General features: G+C 40.4%; 1 protein-coding gene across 8 annotated transcripts in view; it reads left to right on the top strand.

The window, feature by feature from the left end:
• The window catches only part of LOC142151043 (uncharacterized), a 160,374-nt gene that overhangs the window by 118,400 nt on the left and 21,835 nt on the right, over positions 1 to 20,139 (top strand). For 5 of the 8 annotated variants that reach the window (XM_075206310.1, XM_075206312.1, XM_075206311.1 and 2 more), the window contains one exon: positions 2,179 to 2,316. In XM_075206310.1, the coding sequence (XP_075062411.1) occupies positions 2,179 to 2,316 (138 nt within the window). Of the gene's footprint in view, positions 1 to 2,178; positions 2,317 to 19,963; positions 20,098 to 20,139 lie in introns of those variants that run through there. The other 3 variants (XM_075206314.1, XM_075206313.1, XM_075206315.1) reach the window with 2 other exon arrangements.

Below are 20,139 nucleotides of genomic sequence, written 5' to 3'. Positions count from 1 at the left end.
AAACACATGGAGAACATACAAACTCCACCCATATAATGCCATGGTCGGGAATCTATCTCATGATCCTAGTGCTGTGAGGCAGAAGTGCTGTTCACTAAGCCACTATGCTGCCCATTCTCAAACCAGACATTACTATACTGATTGAATAGCGGTCAGTAGGATGACACCCTGTGTGACATTACCCATTATCTTACTTGTGTTATAATGTTATTGAATGTTTGATTCTCAATATGTGTATCCTAATACTGCAATACTAAAGCATATAGCAGGTAATCCCCTCTCCCTAAGATCACACACAGCCCATCACAACAGACACTTCACACGAACTGCACCTTCTCGCACCCAGAGCTATAAACTCTCACCAGTCATTACTGGTAATGGGCTTGGTAATGGGGTTGTGTTAAAGTGTTCTTAATTTGCAAATTGAAATGAAACAACTTAACATCCTTAATAGTAATAACATTTTGGGGAATTATAATCTGTCCCTCAATGTAAAAACAAAGAGGAAATGTAATTCTAGCTATCATTATACTTAAACAATATTAATAAATGTGTATCTCAGGCGCACACCGCATGTAGCACAGAAATATATATAATCAAATCAAATATAAGTAAATATCATAAAACCATCTAATTAAAAAGCAGTCTGTTGCTGGGAACCGGCTGGGCTTACTTTGCCTCCATCCCCTTTCGTTATTCCAAATTCGCTCCTCCTGCCGTAGGAGGAGGAGCCTGCTGCCACCACTGGACTCCTTTATGGCATCCAGAACCACGTGCCATCAGGATAACTGTCGCTGCTAGGGTACCGCCTTGCTGGTACACGTTGGCTGGTACCCCTGACCGCTTACTATGGATCAGGGTGCTGTGGATGGATCCCCCCTGGCCTATTACACTGGCCAGAGCTTCTGGGTAGCGGGCAGAGCGGTGGTACTGAAGAGCTGAGTGCAAACCTCAAACAGCCGGAAACGGATTCGATTTTGGGTTTAATCTGTAGGTCACAGGATTACAGAAATATTGAAGAAGTTGTCAAGCAGGGTCTTGAAACAAAGAGTGATGTTTATTTCGCTCAAGTGTCCTGACAAGAGACACTCATGTCACACTCATGTCACACTGTATCATTCTGGAACATCAGAATGATACATTTCAGTGTACAAGGGCTCTCTTTTTATACAGTTTTAGACACAGCCTCACAGGCTATTTATAGAATCCGGATGCAATTTGTTTACCCAAACATAGATGTACATGCAATGCAAAGCTAACAATATTTACGCTTATCTATGATATCCTAAAACCTTGCTGTGATTTCCTGCATCTTACAGTGGACATCTGACAGCATGTCTAATTACACCCCTTTCCCTTAAGGGGTACTGGACACTCACATTAAAAGGTCTAATCAACATGAGATTAGCATGAATGCTTTCTTCCAACCGTTGCAGAATACACATTTCCTCCAAAGATAAGAATTCCCCAAGAAAAGTTGCAAAACCCCAAAAAAGGCATATCCTTACTCCAAGATATACAAAAGACGTTCTAAACAAAGGATTATTGTATCAGTTATATACATCAGAAAAAATGCATCTAGCCTCTAGCAATTTTAAAATAGTAAAAAAAACGAATTTTCTTCCCTGGTCTCAGAAATAAAGATTTCTTATACCAAAATATACACAATATCAAAAATAAGTGCATTTACAATTATATAAATAAGCTCCCTGTGCTATTTCCTTTAAATAAATTTATACCATAAGTTATTTATAAGTGATCCAGTCACAACATCATTTTGGAGAAAAATGTGACAAGTGAGAATTTGGTGAAATACTAGTGAAAAAGGAGGTTTTTTTTCTTTTGGGCTTCATTTTGACTCATATGTGGAGAAGACAAAAAAGACTTAATCCACAGCTTGGATTTGAAATGACTTTGGGAACCAACTGCTTTTTAATTAGATGGTTTTATGATATTGAGTTATATTTGATTATATATATTTCTGTGCTACTTGCGGTGTGCACCTGAGATACACATTTAGTAATATTGTTTATGTATAAGAGTGAAGTGGCACTCTTGCGTATCAGGGCAGCAATCTGTAGGAGTGCGCTCAACAATGATCACATTTTTTATTAAACTTTGCGCTAGGTACATGATAGTTAGATGCAAGATGTCTATCTCTACTTTTTTTTCCTACAGGTGGACACAAGAGCAGGAATACCTCAGAAGGACATCAATTGTTTTCTCCGGAATTTAAAATAAAGCATGAAAACATGCAAGATTATCCAGTAGAAACCTGCAATAACCAAAATATACATCTAGTACTTCACAATGCAGGTTTATCGTCTGATCCCTCTATTCCTGAGGAATGCTCTACAGATAACTCAGATATTGCTACAAATAGTACAGCTCATGGAGGTGATCATATATTTTTATGTTCTGAGTGTGGGAAAAGTTTTACACATAAATCACATCTTATTACACATCAGAGAGGTCACACAGGTGAGCAAACATTTCCATGTTCTGAGTGTGGGAAAAGGTTTACACATAAATCACATCTTATTAGACATCTGAGAATTCACACAGGAGAGAAACCATTTTCATGTTCTGAGTGTGGGAAATGTTTTATACATAAGTCACATCTTATTACACATCAGAGAGGTCACACAGGTGGGCAACCATTTCCATGTTCTGAGTGTGGGAAAAGTTTTACACATAAAGCAAATCTTCTTACACATCAGAGAAGTCACAAAGGTGAGCAACAGTTTCCATGTTCAGAGTGTGGGAAAAGTTTTACACATAAGCCATATCTTATTAGACATCTGAGAACTCACACAGGTGTGAAACCATTTCCTTGTTCTGAGTGTGGGAAAAGTTTTACACAGAAAGCAAATCTTCTTACACATCAGAGAAGTCATACAGGTGAGCAACCATTTTCGTGTTCTGAGTGTGGGAAAAGTTTTACACATAAGCCATATCTTATTATACATCTGAGAAGTCACACAGGTGAGAAACCATTTCCATGTTCTGAGTGTGGGAAAAGTTTTACACTTAAGCCATATCTTATTAGACATCTGAGAACTCACACAGGTGTGAAACCATTTCCATGTTCTGAGTGTGGGAAAAGTTTTACACATAAAGCAAATCTTCTTACACATCAGAGAAGTCACACAGGTGAGAAACCGTTTCCATGTTCTAAATGTGGGAAAAGTTTTACATATAAATCAAACCTTCTTGCACATCAGAGTAGTCACACCGGTGAGAATCCATTTCTATGTTCGGAGTGTGGGAAAAGTTTTACACATAAATCAAGTCTTACTCGACATCTGAGAACTCACACATGTGAGTTTTACAAATAAATCAGATCTTGTTGGACATTGGAGAATTTATACAAGAGAAAAGTGATTTTCATTAGCTGTTAGACATGCAACAGGATTGCAGAAATACTCTAAGTAACATAAAAGTTGTTAATTTTATTAATGTAAGTTAAAAACAAAACCAGGAATAAATACATTTCCAGAGTGTATACTTAAATGTATATTGACAACTGCGTTATGGAGGGCAATTCAATGATCCAGTCATATAATATATTAAAATGTTGTAATTTAATTGCCGTCCACAAACAAGTGGAATGTGTGTAATCAACATAATACTGCTGGAATAGATCGCTTATGTGTGGAACTTATTGCAGTTTCCTTATTGTTTTATATGCAATAAAATATACTTAACAATATACTTTTTGCATTGCACACCTCTTCTTTTGGGGCACTAATTCTCTTATTCGGCTTCCAATGCCACATCTATGCTGATGACACCCAAATATATATCTGTTCCCCTGACCTCTCTCCTTCTATACTATCTCGTGTAAGCAACTGTCTTTCTGCTATCACCACATGGATGTCCCAACGCTACCTAAAACTCAACATGTCTAAAACAGAACTTCTTATCTTCCCTCCTGTCAGAGTCACCACCTGCCCTCAAATCTCCCTCACTGTCAATAACACCACAGTTTCCTCAGTCTCCCAAGCCTGCTGCCTTGGTGTAACACTTGACTCCGCCCTCTGCTTTATTCCTCACATCCAGACTCTCTCCCAGTCCTGTCAACTTCACCTTAAAAGCATTGCCAGAATACACCCTTTTCTTTCTCAACATGCTACCAAAACTCTTATCCATTCTCTCATCATCTCCTGTCTTGACTATTGTAACCTCCTGCTATCTGGTATTAGTGATACCCATATATCCACACTTCAATACTTCAAGACTGATTTTCTATCTCACCGCTGCATATCTGCTGCACCACTATGGAAATCCCTACACTGGCTCCCTGTGTCTTCTAGAATCACATTCAAAGTACTCACCCTTACCTACAAAGCCCTCAACAACAACACCCCTGATTACATCTCAAATCTCATATCAAAATACTCTCCGTCCCTCCCTCTTAGATCTACCTCTGACCTGCGTCATGTCTCGTCTCTGACTCTCACTCCCGCCTATAAGTCTTCTCCTGTGCTGCTCCCCACTTATGGAATTCCATACCATGCTGAATCAAATTTTTCCACAGCCTTCAAATCTTTTGATGCTCTTTTAAAACCCATCTCATTTTTAGAGGTGACCTTTTCTCTAACATCCCTGGGGACACCAGGACCTTGGGGACCTTGGGATATAGAGTAGGACAGGTGAACACTGGCACTTTTACTTTCAGTTAAACAAAGCTCCGGCTCCTTCCCCTCTATACCCCACCTCCTGCTAGAGCCCAGTCTTGTTTAAGTGCCCGGCGAACGGGCTGTGTGCTGGGCTGCTTAGCAGCAAATTTTGTTTTATTTTCAGTTTTCTTTATTTTTCTGTTATCAGAGACTTCTGTCTCCGTGGTCTGACAGCCGGCGGTTGTCAGTTAGAGGTCCCGCTGCTATGAGAGGACCTAAAAGCAGTCATTTTGTTTGTTTAAAGATAAGGTTCTATTTTTAGCTCAGGGAACAGGGTCTGCCAAGGGTCGCTATCTCAGTGAGCCCTGTTAGGCTCTGGATTGGTTGTAGTGATTGTCAGACTTGGACGATAGCCAGTCCAGAGCTGGGCCCGGGGGGGAGGGGGGGGGGGGAGCGGTTTCCATCTTCTGCACTTCCCCCGTGGTAGTCTCTCACTCCTTGTGTGCAGACACCAGAATAGACAGTCATTTTAAAAGCTCCTGCTTCTCCCCTTTTTTGATCCTGTATACTGTAAGGTAAAGGGTTGGGGGTGGTTTGTGAAACGTTTGTATTTGTTTTATAAATTGGGGAGCTTTTGGCTGTATCGCAGCCTCACTTTCTCTTGTAGTTTGTGTGCTGCTTGTTATCTATATTGTGTGTATTTCTCTGTACTGTTTTTGTCCCATCTGTTAACATGTCAGAGAGGGAAAAATCTATGCGTGGTAGGACTGGTGCTACTATGTTAAGTTCCACCTGTGCTGTCTGTCACATTAAATTACTGTCTGGGCAGCCAGGCGCGCAGGCTCTATGCGTATCCTGTCGGCCCGCGGAGACTACTCCTGTTGAAACAGCTGCCGCGTGTTCAAACACGGAGGAGCCTGCCTGGGCTCGGTCTCTATTTAATACAGTGGAACTGCTTGCTCAGAAGGTACAGTCTCAAGCTGCTCATTCCTCTGATTCAGCTTCCTCAGCTCAGATTTTGCCTGTTTCTGCTCCAGTGGAGTCTGTAGAACCAGCCTGGGTACAGGGTCTTGCATCCTCAGTACAGGGTTTGGTGACGGTTTCTTCCTCTTTGCAGAGGATGATGCAGTCGGCCGCACCGTCTTCCTCAGGTAGGCGGAAGAGGGTGGCGGCACCTCTTCTAGGACATGAGTCTAATTCTGATTGTGATTCCCATTCCTTTTTTGGGAGGTGTTTTGTTTGGACCTCAGCTTGACTCCTTTATTAGTCAGGCAACAGGAGGTAAGAACACTTTCCTCCCTGTCAGTGCTCCCAAGCAGAGGATGTCCAGATTTCGGGAGTGGTGAACCAGGGTTACAAGATCGATCTGCTCGGTCTTCCTCCCAGATGATTCTTCGTCACAGGGTTTCCGTCTTGTCCGAGAAAACGATTGGCTTTAACAGAAGCGATTCAATTCCTTCTTTCAATCGAAGTGATTATTCCGGTTCCTCATTCTGGTGAAGAGAGAGGGTGTTCCAGTGCTTCTAGTGGCGCCAGACTGGCCGCGCAGGGCCTGGTACACCGACGTACTCTTCATGACAGGAGGTCGGTCATGGCGGTTGCCAATCCGCCCAGACCTGCTAACCCAGGGTCCCTTTTGTCATCTAGGTTTGCAACGCCTGACTTTAACGGCGTGTCTGTTGAGGCCAGGATCCTAAGAGCTAAGGGCTTTTCGAATCAGGTGGTGCAGACCATGCTCCGTGGTCGAAAACTGGCTTCGGCCAAAATATATCATCAAGTATGGAAGACATATATTGGTTGGTGCGAAAAGAAGGGACATCCTACGTCTTCTTTTCGTCTGGCCAGATTACTGAGGTTCTTGCAGGATGGCTTGGATGCAGGTTTGCGTCTAAGTTCTCTTAAGGGTCAGGTGTCAGCTCTTTCGATCTTCTTTCAAAGAAAACTTGCTGTCATACCTGATGTGCAAACTTTCATTCAAGGTGTTCTCCATGTTCAACCTCCTTATATTTCTCCATTTCCACCATGGGATTTGAATTTGGTGTTGAGGGCTTTACAGCATCCACCGTTTGAACCCTTGAATACAGTGGATTTCAAATTTCTAACTTTGGAAACGGTTTTTCTTTTGGCCATTTCTACGGCATGCAGAGTTTCAGAGCTTGCTGCTTTGTCTTGCAAGCCTCCTCTGCTAATTTTTCATGAGGATAGGGCAGTTCTTTGAACCAAGCCCGCCTTCCTTCCTAAAGTTGTATCTAAGTTTCATTTGAATCAGGATATTGTTATACCGGCTCTATCTGATTCCTCTTCTTCCGATAACGATGTGTCTATTCGTTATCTTGATGTTGTTCGTGCCTTGCAAATTTATGTTAAAAGATCTCAGAAGTTACGCAAAGCTGAGGATCTTTTGATTCTTTATGATGCTCATCTTTTGATTCTTTATGATGGCCAGCTTCTAAAGTGACCATTGCTAGGTGGATTACGGCTGTTATCCGTCAGGCTTACAGTGGGGCTGGGGAGCCTGTCCCAGATAATCTACGGGAGCATTCTACAAGATCTGTAAGTGCTTCCTGGGCGGTACGCCATGGGGCCTCCAGTGAACAATTGTGTAAAGCGGCCACGTAGTCGTCTGTACACACTTTCACAAAGTTTTACAGATTTAATGTGTTTGCAACTAGGGAGGCAAGTTTTGGGAGAAAGGTGCTTTGGGCCGTTTCTTCTGAGCGTTCCCTCCCGTGAGTCAGCTTTGGGATGTCCCCAAGGTCCCAGTGTCCGCCAAGGATGTTAGAGAAAATGGGATTTTTATACTTACGTAAAATTCGTTTCTCTTAATCCATTGGGGGACAGCGGATGCCCACCATTAACGCTCTGGTTTCTCCTTCTGTTTGACATGTTGTCTGGTTGTTAAGAGAATGATGTGTTGCTAAGTTTATTCTCTTTTCTTTGGTTTCTCTCTATCTCCCTTGGTTAAACATAGACTGGGCTCTAGCAGGAGGTGGGGTATAGAGGGGGAGAAGCCGGAGCTTTGTTTAACTGAAAGTTAAAGTGCCAGTGTTCGCCATTTCTATTCTTTACCCCAAGGTCCCGGTGTCCCCCAATGGATTAAGAGAAACGGATTTTACGTAAGTATAAAAATCCCATTATCCTCGATAACACTATTCACACTAGTGCACTCTCACAACTATCCCAATCTCCACTCTGAGCCACACTAGCTCATCTTGTTTCAGCTGTGTAAGCTCTCTAATGAGCAGGGTCCTCCATACCCTTTGTTTTCATGTCTCCATTTTGGCTGCCTTGTCTGTTCTTGTTTTATGTATGTACTGTTTTATAAATGTCCTTCTCTTCCCTACTGGACAGCGCTGCGGAGCACTGTGGCACCTTATAAATCTACAATAATAATAATATAGCGGTCACTCTGCCCAGTAATAATAGGACTACACTTTCCTAAGTAATACAAATACTGTATACAAATTACAAGCAACAACAATAAGTGCTGCACTTATGTAATAAACTCCATTTTGGGGGGTTTAAATTCACAGAATATCATATATCAACAAAAGGGACCTAAAACAAGCAGATAACGTAAGCTATAGTAATTTGTAAATGTCAGTGGCAGCACGGTGGCTAAGTGGTTAGCACTTCTGCCTCACAGCGCTGGGGTCATGAGTTCAATTCCTGACCATGCCCTTATGTCTGAGGAGTTTGTATGTTCTCCAAAAACATGCTGGTAGGTTAATTGGCTGCTAAAAAATTGACCCTAATCTTTGTGTGTGTGTGTATATTAGGGAATTTAGACTGTAAGCCCCAATGGGGCAGGGACTGATGTGAGTGAGTTCTCTGTACAGCGCTGCGGAATTAGTTAATAATAATAATAATAAAGATACCAATCATTAAATTCTATTGTGTCATTTAGACCATCGGGTGATAAAGTCTTTAGCTTAAAAATCCATGAGGCTTCCCCCTTACATAGATTTTTATATTTATCTCCCCCTCTAAGAGTCTGTTTGATTCTCTCCACACCTGTAACATTTAAAGCTGTCGGGTAGCTATTATGTTTATGGTAAAAATGTCTAGAGACACAATGCGTAAGTAAGCCGCGAAGAATATTCAATCTGTGTTCATGGAATCTGATCTTTAAGGACCGTGTAGTTCGGCCCACGTACTGAAGGCCACAAGGGCACTTCAGCACGTAAATGATGAACGTAGTATCACAATTAATACATTTTTTATCTCAAATTCTGATCCGTTACTTGTAGATTTTATAACTTTTTTACCATTTTCCAAAAATGTACAGGTCAAACAGACATTTTTATTCCATCTATAACATCCTATTGGTTTGGGGCACAACCACATAACTTCATTCTTCACATTGATGTTGGCAGAAGTACATTCCATTCTTGTTTTTAAAACGCTTGGGCCCAAAAAATTCTTCAAACTGTTATTTTTGACAACTCTTGGTTTCGTATCCAAAAGGTTTCCTAAAATCGGTTCATATTGCAACACTTTATAGTTTCTAAACACAACATTTCTAATCTGATATGATCGGTTATTAAACCTAGAGATAGAGGCAGGTAAGTGTTTCTGGTCCAATTTGTCCTTAATACTATGTTTCTTTGGAACTAATAAATTGCTCCTATCTTGTTGAAGTGCAAATTTCCTGACCTCCTCTATAAGGCTATAAGGATAACCTCTGTCCAGAAAGTTATTAGACATAATTTCAGCCTGTGTGTTAAAGTCTTCAATTTGAGAACAATTTCTTCTAAGTCTATTCATTTGTCCTTTAGGGATATTCATTATCCACCGTTTATGATGACTACTGGTATAATGAAGATATGAACTCGTGTATCAGGTTTCAAGATGATAATCATGAAATACTAGCATAAAGAAAGAATGATACATTCACAAACTATGTATAAGAAAAAGATTTAATAATTAATATGACAATTAAAATACTTAGCTTCGATAGGTTGTTAAGACACACACGTAATTCCCTGGATTTTCAGCATGGAGACCCCACATTCAAATTGAATCATGCATCCTAGAATACTATGATGGAGGAGATCTGGCACAGCCTTCCTGACTCACCAGCGAGGTATACAGAAGGTCTGAACTATGCCATCTTATATAATCCTTTTCCTTACACTAAAGTGAATGCTGATGCAATATGGGCAGTTGATGACAGTATCATTCTGAGTAAAACAGCTAAGTTTGCAAAACTGAGCAATTATATCCATATATTGCTTAACAACAAACATTACAACAAATACTTAAGAATACACAAATACTCTCTGTCTGTTGTAAAACCAACATTACCTTAAGTTGGTAAATAACCATTGTCTGAGCTGGATTGAAGGACATAGTCCACTATACTAGGTTTAGGGAAAACATGGCTATAAAAGACAAGTAAATAATGTGATGAAACATCACAGACTTAGCCCTGGATTTACTAAGCTGCAGGTTTAAAAAAAGTAAGGATGTTGCCTATAGCAACCAATCAGATTCTAGCTTTCATTTATTTAGTACCTTCTACAAAATGATAGCTAGAACCTGATTGGTTGCTATAGGCAACATCCCCACTTTTTCAAACCCGCAGCTTAGTAAATCTAGCCCTTAGTATCTGTTCATAAAGAGACACATAGAAATCAATGATAGACTCAATCTTGTTTTATAATTAAAGGAAAATACCATACTGCTACAAACTCGAATCAACCGGTTTATTACAATTCATTGAAATAATAGAATTGTCCCTTACTAAGAGAGTAACATCAAAAAAGGTGATTGAATCAGGATTAAATTGCTGTGTAAATTTTAGACCATAAGAGTTATTATTAAGATAGGAAACAAATTGTAGAGCAGATTATCTACCAGGGTCCTAAATAATAAATAAATCGTCGATATAACGGCCATAGAGGACCAGGTTCCCATCAAACGGTCCGCTTCACACGAGGTCGTTTTCCCCATGTAGAGGTTAGCATAGCTTGGTGCGAACCTGGTCCCCATGATCTGTAAATAATAAGTGGACTCAAATAGAAAATAATTATGAGTAAGAATGAATTGGATGGCATTGTGATGAAGTGCAAATGCAGTTTTGTGACACCATGTTGCTGCTCTTGTACCAACACATTAATTTATACAGTTACATGTGTGGCTTTGTAGTTCAGGTTGTGTCTGCAGGGTGCTCCTTATAGCAGGAGCTAAGCACTTCTGGCCATAACTTGCTGAATGTCTTCTCTCTCATGTCCTTTGTTTTGCTCTCACATGTGAAAACAAGATTTTGTCCTGCAGGGTGATATATTTAAATGAAGTTTAAAGGGTGAAGTGTGTGTCTTTATAGGACCTTCCAGGGTCTTTGCACTTTACACATACAAGGACAGGAAAGAGCCCAGTCCTTGGCCTATATTTTTAATGTGACCCCTTTTGTACCTTCTATGCACACTGAATACAGCAAAGCACCTTTATATGGACATACATAAACAGAAATGTGACACACAGTAGATACAGTCCCAATGTCCCCTCACTCATGATTTGATACATAAATGAGGCATGAATAAGCAGTATGTTTGGAGAAAACAAAGGAAAAGTTGACGGTGAATCAAAATAGTAGAATTTTGATGCATAGTTTTCTTTTTCTCCCATGTGCATTTACATCTTTGCTCCCAAAAGCAGAATATCTATAATATAAATGTCTAGTGGCGTGTGTTAGTCTGTCTGTGTGTGTGTGGAAAAAATAAAACCAAGCTGCAGCGCCACCTGCTGGGCGTTGTTATACACTGACCTACTAAATTCTTAGTGTGTGTGGGGAAAAAAATTCAGAAAGGGCTGAAATTTGGTATACTAAGATGTTTTTAATTTGTTAATTGTTAAAAGTGTTTATAAAGATTTAAAAAAAATATATATATATTTCTTGAAGGAGAAGTGACAGTTGGGAGTGGTTGGTGGTTGCCGGGGGTGACAGTGGGGAGTGGTTGGTGGTTGAGGCCTGGGCTATGGCCCAAATGCATGACAAGAACCTTTTTAACACCTTAAGTAGCTTGATTTGACTAGAATGCATGAGTATCATGCACCGGTTAACTTGTGGTTATACTATACTTCTATGTATGCACTAGGCCAATAAATAAGTGTATTTGTTTATAATTAAATGCTCTGTGAAGTTGCATTTTTTCAGTTACTTAACTAGCTTTACGATACTAACTGTAGCATGGTTTGTCTAAAAATTACAGCTTAACACACAAGGAGGCAGAAATTTAGTAGACCGCACCATTCATGAGAATACAGCCGAGCAATTCACTAGGGACTAGAGACATCACTGAGGTACCTGAATGAATTGATTGGCTGCATTCTATAGAAGGGGCACAAAATGGCTGCCAGCACTGTGTGTTGGTGACATTTGTGTTTTAATTGATTTAAGATAGGAATATATGCAACACCTTAAACATTCTTAGTGCCTTAAATTTGATGCTGTTTTTATGTAAGTTGAAGTATATTGCTATTCTATGTTTTATTATACCTCATATATTGTAATTAGCAGAGTGGCGTATGATATGATTTAGGTGTTTTGTATACTTTTTATATATATATATATATATATAGTGAATAAGTAGATAAAAATAACAGCACTGTACAAATATATATATATATATATATATGATATGCCATTATGTTGTCAGTACACAAACAAGGTAATAAAATCTAATTGCCAACTTGTTTTTATTAATATTATTTAAACAAGAGGGAAAAATGAAGGAACGGAGCAGCTGATAAAGGGATGTGCATGAAGTTGGTTGGTAAAGGGATGTGCATGAAGTTGGTTGGTAATATACCATCCATTTTTTTCTTATTTCAGTCAGTGCTCCCTAAATTGGTAGCTATATTGTGTCATTTCCTGGAATTACATTCCAAAGTGTCATGTATACTAGCTATAGTGTAGGGCTGTTAGCTCTTGGGGGTAGATTTATGAAACTGTAAAAGGAAAATTGGAGGTGTTGCCCATAGCAACTAAACTGATTCTAGCTCTCATTTATGTATCACATTCTGGAAAATGATAGCTAGAATCAGATTAGTTGCTATGGACAACACCTACACTTTTCCTTTTTAGAAAGTTTGATAAATACCACTTAGTGTTTATTCCACATGGTCTTATTAAATTATTACCCAGCTTGTAACGTTCGTTACTTGTTGTTCCCTGTTAAGATGATAAAATAATAGGCTTTTCTTTATTCAGTAAATGTTGCACAGTGATCTCTTTGAAGCTGTTGCCACGATAGCCAGAGGAGGGGCCTGTACTGGAACCCAGTTGATGATATCCTGAGATTTGTCTGGGAGGCAGTTTTATCTTCAGGGGACCCCTATTGGGGAATAGGAGGCAAGTTTCAGGAAACCTATGTGGTTCTGGAATTAAAGCTGACACTGATAACCAATAAACCAGATTTATTGTAACCTACACAGAGGTTCATAGAGACACTAAATAATGATTAGCTGAACATGGAAAATAATTATACACTGATCAGTCACAACATTAAAACCATTGATAAGTGAAGTGAATAACATTTATTGTCTCTGGGGTGGGATATATTGGGCAGCAAGGGAATAGTCAGTTCTTGAAGTTAATGTTGTGGAAGCAGGAAAATAGAACAAGCGTAAGAATCTGAGTGACTTTGAAAAGGGTCAAATTGTGATAACTAAACGACTGGGTCAGAGCATCTCTAGAACCGCAGGTCTTTTGAGGTGTTCCCGATAGGCAGTGGTTAGTAGCTACCAAAAGTGGTCCAAGTAAGGACAAATGGAGACAGAGTCATGGGTGCACAAGGTTCATTAATGCGCATGGGGTGCGAAAGCTAGCGCTTGTGGTCCAATCCCACAGGAGAGTTACTGCAGTACAAATTGCTGAAAAGGTTAATGCTGGCTATGAGAGAAAGGTGTCAGAACGCACAGTGCATTGCAGTTTGCTGCATAGCTGCAGATCGGTCAGAGTGCCCATGCTGACCCCTGTCTGCCACCTAAAACACCTACAGTGGGCACATGAACACCAGATCTGGACCATGGAGCAATGGAAGAAGGTAGCCTGGGCTGATGAATCACATTTTCTTTTACATCATGTGGATGGCTGGTGCATGTGCGTTTTCCTGGGGAAGAGATGGTACAAGTATGCACTATGGGAAGAAGGCAAGCCGGCAGAGGAGTTGTGATGCTCTGGGCAATGTTCTGCTGGGAAACCTTGGGTCCTGGCATTTATGTAGATGTTACTTTGACACCATGTACCTAAACGTTGCAGACCAAGTACACCCCTTCATGGCAGTGGTATTCCCTTATGGCCTCTTTCATATAGTAAATGTAAAGTAATGCACCACACTGCAGAAATTGTTCAGGAATGATGTGAGGAACATGACAAAGAGTTCAAGATGTTGACTTGGCCTCTATATTCCCCAGATCTCAATTTGATTGAGTATCTGTGTGATGTTATGGAAAATAAAGCCAAGCCATAGAGGACCCACTTTGCAACTAAGAGGACTTAAAGGATCTACTTCTAATGCCATTGTGCCAGATACCATAGGACACTTTCAGAGGTCTTGTGGGGTCTATACCTCGATGGGTCAGAGCTGTTTTGGTGGCACAAGGGGGAGCTATACAATATTAGGCAGGTGATTTTAATGTTGTGGCTGATCAGTATATACAGTACTGTGCAAAAGTTTTATGCAGGTGTGGAAAAAATGCTGCAAAGTAAGAAGGATTTCAAAAATAGTGTTAATAATTTATTTTTATCAATTAAATTGTAAAGTGAATGAGCAGAAGAGAAATCTATATCAACTCAATATTTGGCGTGACCACCCTTTGCCTTCAAAATAGCATCAATTCTTCTAGGTACACTTGCACACAGTTTTTGAAGGAACTCGGCAGGGAGGTTATTCCAAACATCTTGGAGAACTAACCACAGATCTTCTGTGGATGTAGGCTTGCTCAAATCCTTCTTTCTCTTCATGTAATCCCGGACAGACTCTGTATGTTGAGATCAGGGCTCTGTGGGGGCCATAAGATCACTTCCAGGACTCCTTGTTCTTTACGCTAAAGATAGTTCTTAATTGGCTGTATGTTTGGAGTCATTGCCATGCTGCAGAACAAATTTGGAGCCAATCAGACACTTCCCTGATGGTATTGCATGATGGATAAGTACCTGCCTGTATTTCTCAGTATTAAGCACACAATTAATTCTGCACAAATCCCCAACTCCATTTGCTGAAATGCAGCCCTAAGCTTCCATGGAACCTCCACCACACTTTACTATTGCCTGCAGACACTCATTTTTGTACCACTCTCCAGAACATGGTCCAGAGCGTCACACTGCCTCCGCTGGCTTGCCTTCTTCCCATAGTACATCCTGGTGCCATCTGTTCCCCAGGTAAGTGACGCAAACGCACCTAGTCATCCACATGATGTAAAATAAATCGTCATTCATCAGAGCAGGCCCACTCTTCCATTGTTCCATAGTGCAGATGTGGCACTCAAGTGTCCATTGTAGGTGCCTATAGCGGTGGACAGGGGTCAGCATGGGCACACTAAAACCAGTCTGCGGCAACGCAGACGCATAGGTAGCAAGGTGAAATGCATTGTGTTTTCTAACATCTTTCTATCATAGATAGCATTAACTTTTTCAGCAATTTGTGCAGCAGTAGCTCTTCTGTGGGATTGGTACAGACGGGCTTGCCTTTGCTACCCCTGCGCATTAATGAGTCTTGAGCACCCATGACTGTAGCCGGTACACCGACCCTTCCTTGGGCCACTTTTGTTATGTACTAACCACTGCATACCAGGAACACCCCACAAGACCTGTTGGTTTGGAGATGCTCTGACCCAGTCGTCACAATTTGGCCCTTGTCAAAGTTGCTCAGATCCTTTTGCTTTCCCATTTATCCTGCTTCCAACACACAAACTTCAAGAACTGACTGTTTACTTGCTGCCTAAAATGTCCCACCCCTTAACAGGTGCCAATGTAACAAGATAATCAATGTTATTCACTTCACTTATCAGTAGTTCTAATATTGTGACTGATCGAAGTATAGGCGTACTTACTCGTTGGGATAGATATTGTGCCCTGTAGTAGTCTAATAGGGAGCTCGTTGTTGGTTGCACGCCAGAGTGTCTGGCTTCCATCTTTAGCCACTAAGCTCAGACAGAGAACAGTCTACAAAGTCTCCCCACTTTCGGTGAGCTCACCTTGCCCTGGATGTGTTCCAACCAGCAACAGTACACATCGCCCACACAATAGGTCCATATAGTTCAGTTTAACAAAAATAGCAATCCTCAGTCACGGCTTGTTGGAAAAGAAATTAAACCTCACCACTGCCCTTCTCTGACTCTTTAACCCTTTTTACTTACCACATCCACTAGGTGATTACCCTCCTTTTGACTATGGGAAATCGGCACCCTACTGGGCTGAATACTGGAATAAAAATACACATCTTTAATCGTTCACAGGACTTTGAGGATTCAAACAGAGCAAGCGGGCAATGTCTACAAAGGGTTTTCACTAGTTGCCGACAATATAGTTTCACTTAAAAATTATTCCATACATGTGTCTTCACTATGTACCTGCGTCAGTCATCACAAGAATTATCTGGCAATGTGGTAATAATGTACATGCTCTATTGCGCGATTGTGGCTGACCATATGGTGTTCATTCATTTCTGAGGGATTGACTTTAAGATACTGTGGGCCTTATTAAGGAATGCAAAGCAAACGTAAAGTGCGTTTTTTTTAAAATGCATGTACAGACATGGCCAAAAGTTTTGAGAATGTCACAAATATTATTTTTCACAAAGTCTGCTGCCTCAGTTTTTATGATGGCAATTTGCATATACTCCAGAATGTCATGAAGATTGATCAGATGAATTGCAATTCATTTCAAAGTCCTTTTTTTGCCATGAGAATGAACTTTATCCCAAAAACAACAATTCCACTGCATTTCAGCTCTGCCACAAAAGGATCAGATGATTTCAGGTTAGTGATTCTCTCATTAACACAGGTGAGAGTGTTGACAAGGACAAGGCTAGAGATCCCTCTTATGCTGATTGAGTTAGGATAACAGCCTGGATGCTTTAAATGGAGGATGGTGCTTGAAATCATTGTTCTTCCTCTGTTAACCATGGTTAGCTGCATGGAATCGTGTGCAGTCATCATTGCTTTGCACAAAAAGGGCTATACAGGCAAGGATATTGCGGCTAGTAAGATTGCACCTAAATCAACCATTTATCAGATCATAAAAAACTTCAAAAAGAGAGGTTCAATAGTTGTGAAAAAGGCTTCAGGGTGCCCAAGATCGTCCAGCAAGTGCCAGGATCGTCTCCTAAAGTTGATTCAGCTGCGGCATCGGGTCACCACCAGTGTAGAGCTTGCTCAGCAATGGCAGCAGGCAGGTGTGAGTGCATTTGCATGCACGCACAGTGATGCAAAGACTTTTGGAGGATGGCCTGGTGTCAAGAAGGCCAGTAAAGAAGCCACTTCTCTCCAGGAAAAACATTGGAGACAGACTCATATTTTGCAAAAGATACAGGGATTGGACTGCTGACGACTGGGGTAAAGTAATTTTCTCTGATGAATCCCCTTTCAGATTGTTTGGGGCATCTGGTAAAACGCTTGTCCAGAGAAGGAAAGGTGAGCGATACCATCAGTCCAGTGTCATGCCAACAGTAAAGCATCCTGAGACCATTCATGTGCGGGGTTACTTCTCAGCCAAGAGAGTGGGCTCACTCACAATTCTCACTCACAATATTTGCTTAATAACACAGCCATGAATAAAGAATGGTACCAAAACATCCTCCAAGAGCAACTTTTCCCAACCATCCAAGACCAGTTTGGTGATGAACAATACCTTTTCTAGCATGATGAAGCACATTGCCATAAAGCAAAAGTGATAACGAATTAGCTTGGGGATCAAGACATCGAAATTTTGGGTCCATGGCCAGGAAACTCCCCAGACCTTAATCCCATTGAGAACTTGTGGTCAATTCTCAAGAGGCGGGTGGGCAAACAAAAACCCACAAATTCGGACAAACTCCAAGTATTGATTAGGCAAGAATGGGCAGCCATCAGTCAGTATGTGGCCCAGAAGTTGATTGACAGCATGCCAGGGCGAAATGTAGAGGTCTTCAAAAAGAAAAGTCAACAATGCAAATATTGACTCTTTGCATAAACTCAATGTAATTGTCAATAAAAGCCTTTGACACTTATGAAATGCTTGAAATGTTACTTCAGTATACCATAGCAACATCTGATAAAAAGGTCTAAAAACACTGAAGCAGCAAACTTTGTGAAAACCAATACTTGTGTCATTCTCAAAACATTTGGCCATGACTGTAGAGATATGGAGGGTGATCAAATAGAAGAAGGAGAACATGAGGAAATTGGGCCCTGCTGGTGAGAGCTTGAAGCCTAAAGGGAAGTAAAAGACATGAATAGAGTGTGGGGGAGTGGAGGTGATAGCAGAGGTAAAAGAGTTTTATTTCTACTATTGGGCATATTATGTTTACATAGTAAGTGTGTGTGTATATATATATCACTTACTATCTGTGTCGGTGCTCCTGTAACAGTACCAGAGTTCACTAAACAAAAAAAAATGTGTATATATACATATATATATCTATATATCAAGAAATAATACATACAGTAATAACATAGTCATACTGGCCAATATCTCAGATGTCCCCAGTGACAGGATGGACCGCCTGTGTCACCCTGTCTGTTGTTGCTGGAAACCAGCTGGGCTTGCATTGCCTTTCTTTATCCCAAATGCACCCTCTAACCGCATTAGGAGGGGCTTACAATGCTGCCACCAATGGACTCATTCAGAACCGCGTTCCTTCTGGGGAACTGTTCCTGCTAGTGTGCCCTGTTACTGGTGTACCTGGGCTGGTACCCCTGACCTCTTCCTGTAGATCAGGGTTGCTGTGGATGGATCCCTCCTGGCCTATCCCACTGGTCAGAGCTGCTGAGTAGCGGGCAGAGCGGTGGTACCGGAAAGCTGGGTCCAAACCTCAGTACAGCTGGGAACGGATTAGAGTTGGGTCTAATCTGTAGGTCACAGGAATTTCAGCATGATTGAAGGTACCAGTGATCAGGTCAAATGGAACAATAATAATACATTTAAGTACAAACCAGTGCTGTTTTATACAGTTTTGGACACAGCCTTGCAGGGTAAGGCAGCCCCCTGAAGTCTGAGATATTTTTAGTCTCAGGATGTAATATGTTTCCCCAAACATGGAGTGAAATGCAATTTATACTTCACAAAATTTACACTTACCTGTGATATCCTACATCATGTGCTGTTTACAATGTTTGGTTTCCTGTCTGTCTAACAAGACCTGCACACAGGTAACGATCCCCTATTGTGTATTCAAGTGTTGGGCACTCAGACTGAAGACTTATTTAGCATTTCCTGCTATCAGCAAAACAGACTCCCTCCCCACATATGCCTAAATGGAGATTTCCTCTAGCAAAGTTAGAAAACACAAATGAATCTCATCCGTGGCTCTGTCTTAGCCATAAATACATTTCCTATAAAAAAAAAAAAGGTGCAATATAATGAAATAAGTGCATTTCCAAAACACAGTATCAAGAATCAGTACATTTGCAACTATATAAATTAGCACACTGTGCTAATAATTTAAATATATGATTACAATAAGTTATTTATAAGTGATCCAGCCACATCCCCTCCATGAGATCCACGAGAAACAAAACATTTGTAACATATAATATAGATATATGAAAACCTCCCAACTCTCCCCATTAAGGTGGGACAATCTCGTTTTTAGGACTCATTTTTAGTGTAATATATGGTATATAATATGTAATGGTGTATTATATGGTATATAATATGTAATGGTGTAGTATATGGTATATTATATATAATGGTGTATTTTATGGTATATAATATGTAATAGTGTATTATATGGTATATTATATATAATGGTGCGTAAAATAAAGTATAGTACATATATATATCCACATATGTATATGTAGGAGATACCATGTATATACTAATATATTATAAGAACACTGCAGATATAACATACATTACTGTGGTATGAGCTCACTGCTCGAATATCTAGTTTAAACAGAGGAGAAAACTTTGTAATTTAAGAATGACAAAACGTGTCCTCAGTGTAGGAGCTCAGCGGCCATTTTCTTGTAGTACTGATAATGGATATCAGCCTATGCAGAAATACTTGATTTAAATCTGTGGAAACTGCAGCTCATGTCTTCTAACTAGCAGAAACTATATCTGGGAAAATGTAATCGCTAGAGTCAAACTGATTTAATCTATTAGTGTCATCATTTCAGATGAGCGGCGGCCATTTTGTTGTAGTCTCTCAGACACATGAAATCGTTGCCATCATTTCTTTGCTAGCACCGAGTGACGCTGTGGAGGGGGCGTGGTCACAGTCTGCAGACGCCATTTTATATGGAGGGAAATGTGTAACATTGTCAGGTAATTTATTATATACATATTATGTCATGACAGCTTCTGTGT

The sequence above is a fragment of the Mixophyes fleayi genome, chromosome 4 (assembly GCF_038048845.1).
Source record: "Mixophyes fleayi isolate aMixFle1 chromosome 4, aMixFle1.hap1, whole genome shotgun sequence".
NCBI lineage: Eukaryota > Metazoa > Chordata > Amphibia > Anura > Limnodynastidae > Mixophyes > Mixophyes fleayi.
Note: the sequence above shows the minus strand (reverse complement) of the source record. Positions and strands in the feature narration are given on the sequence as shown.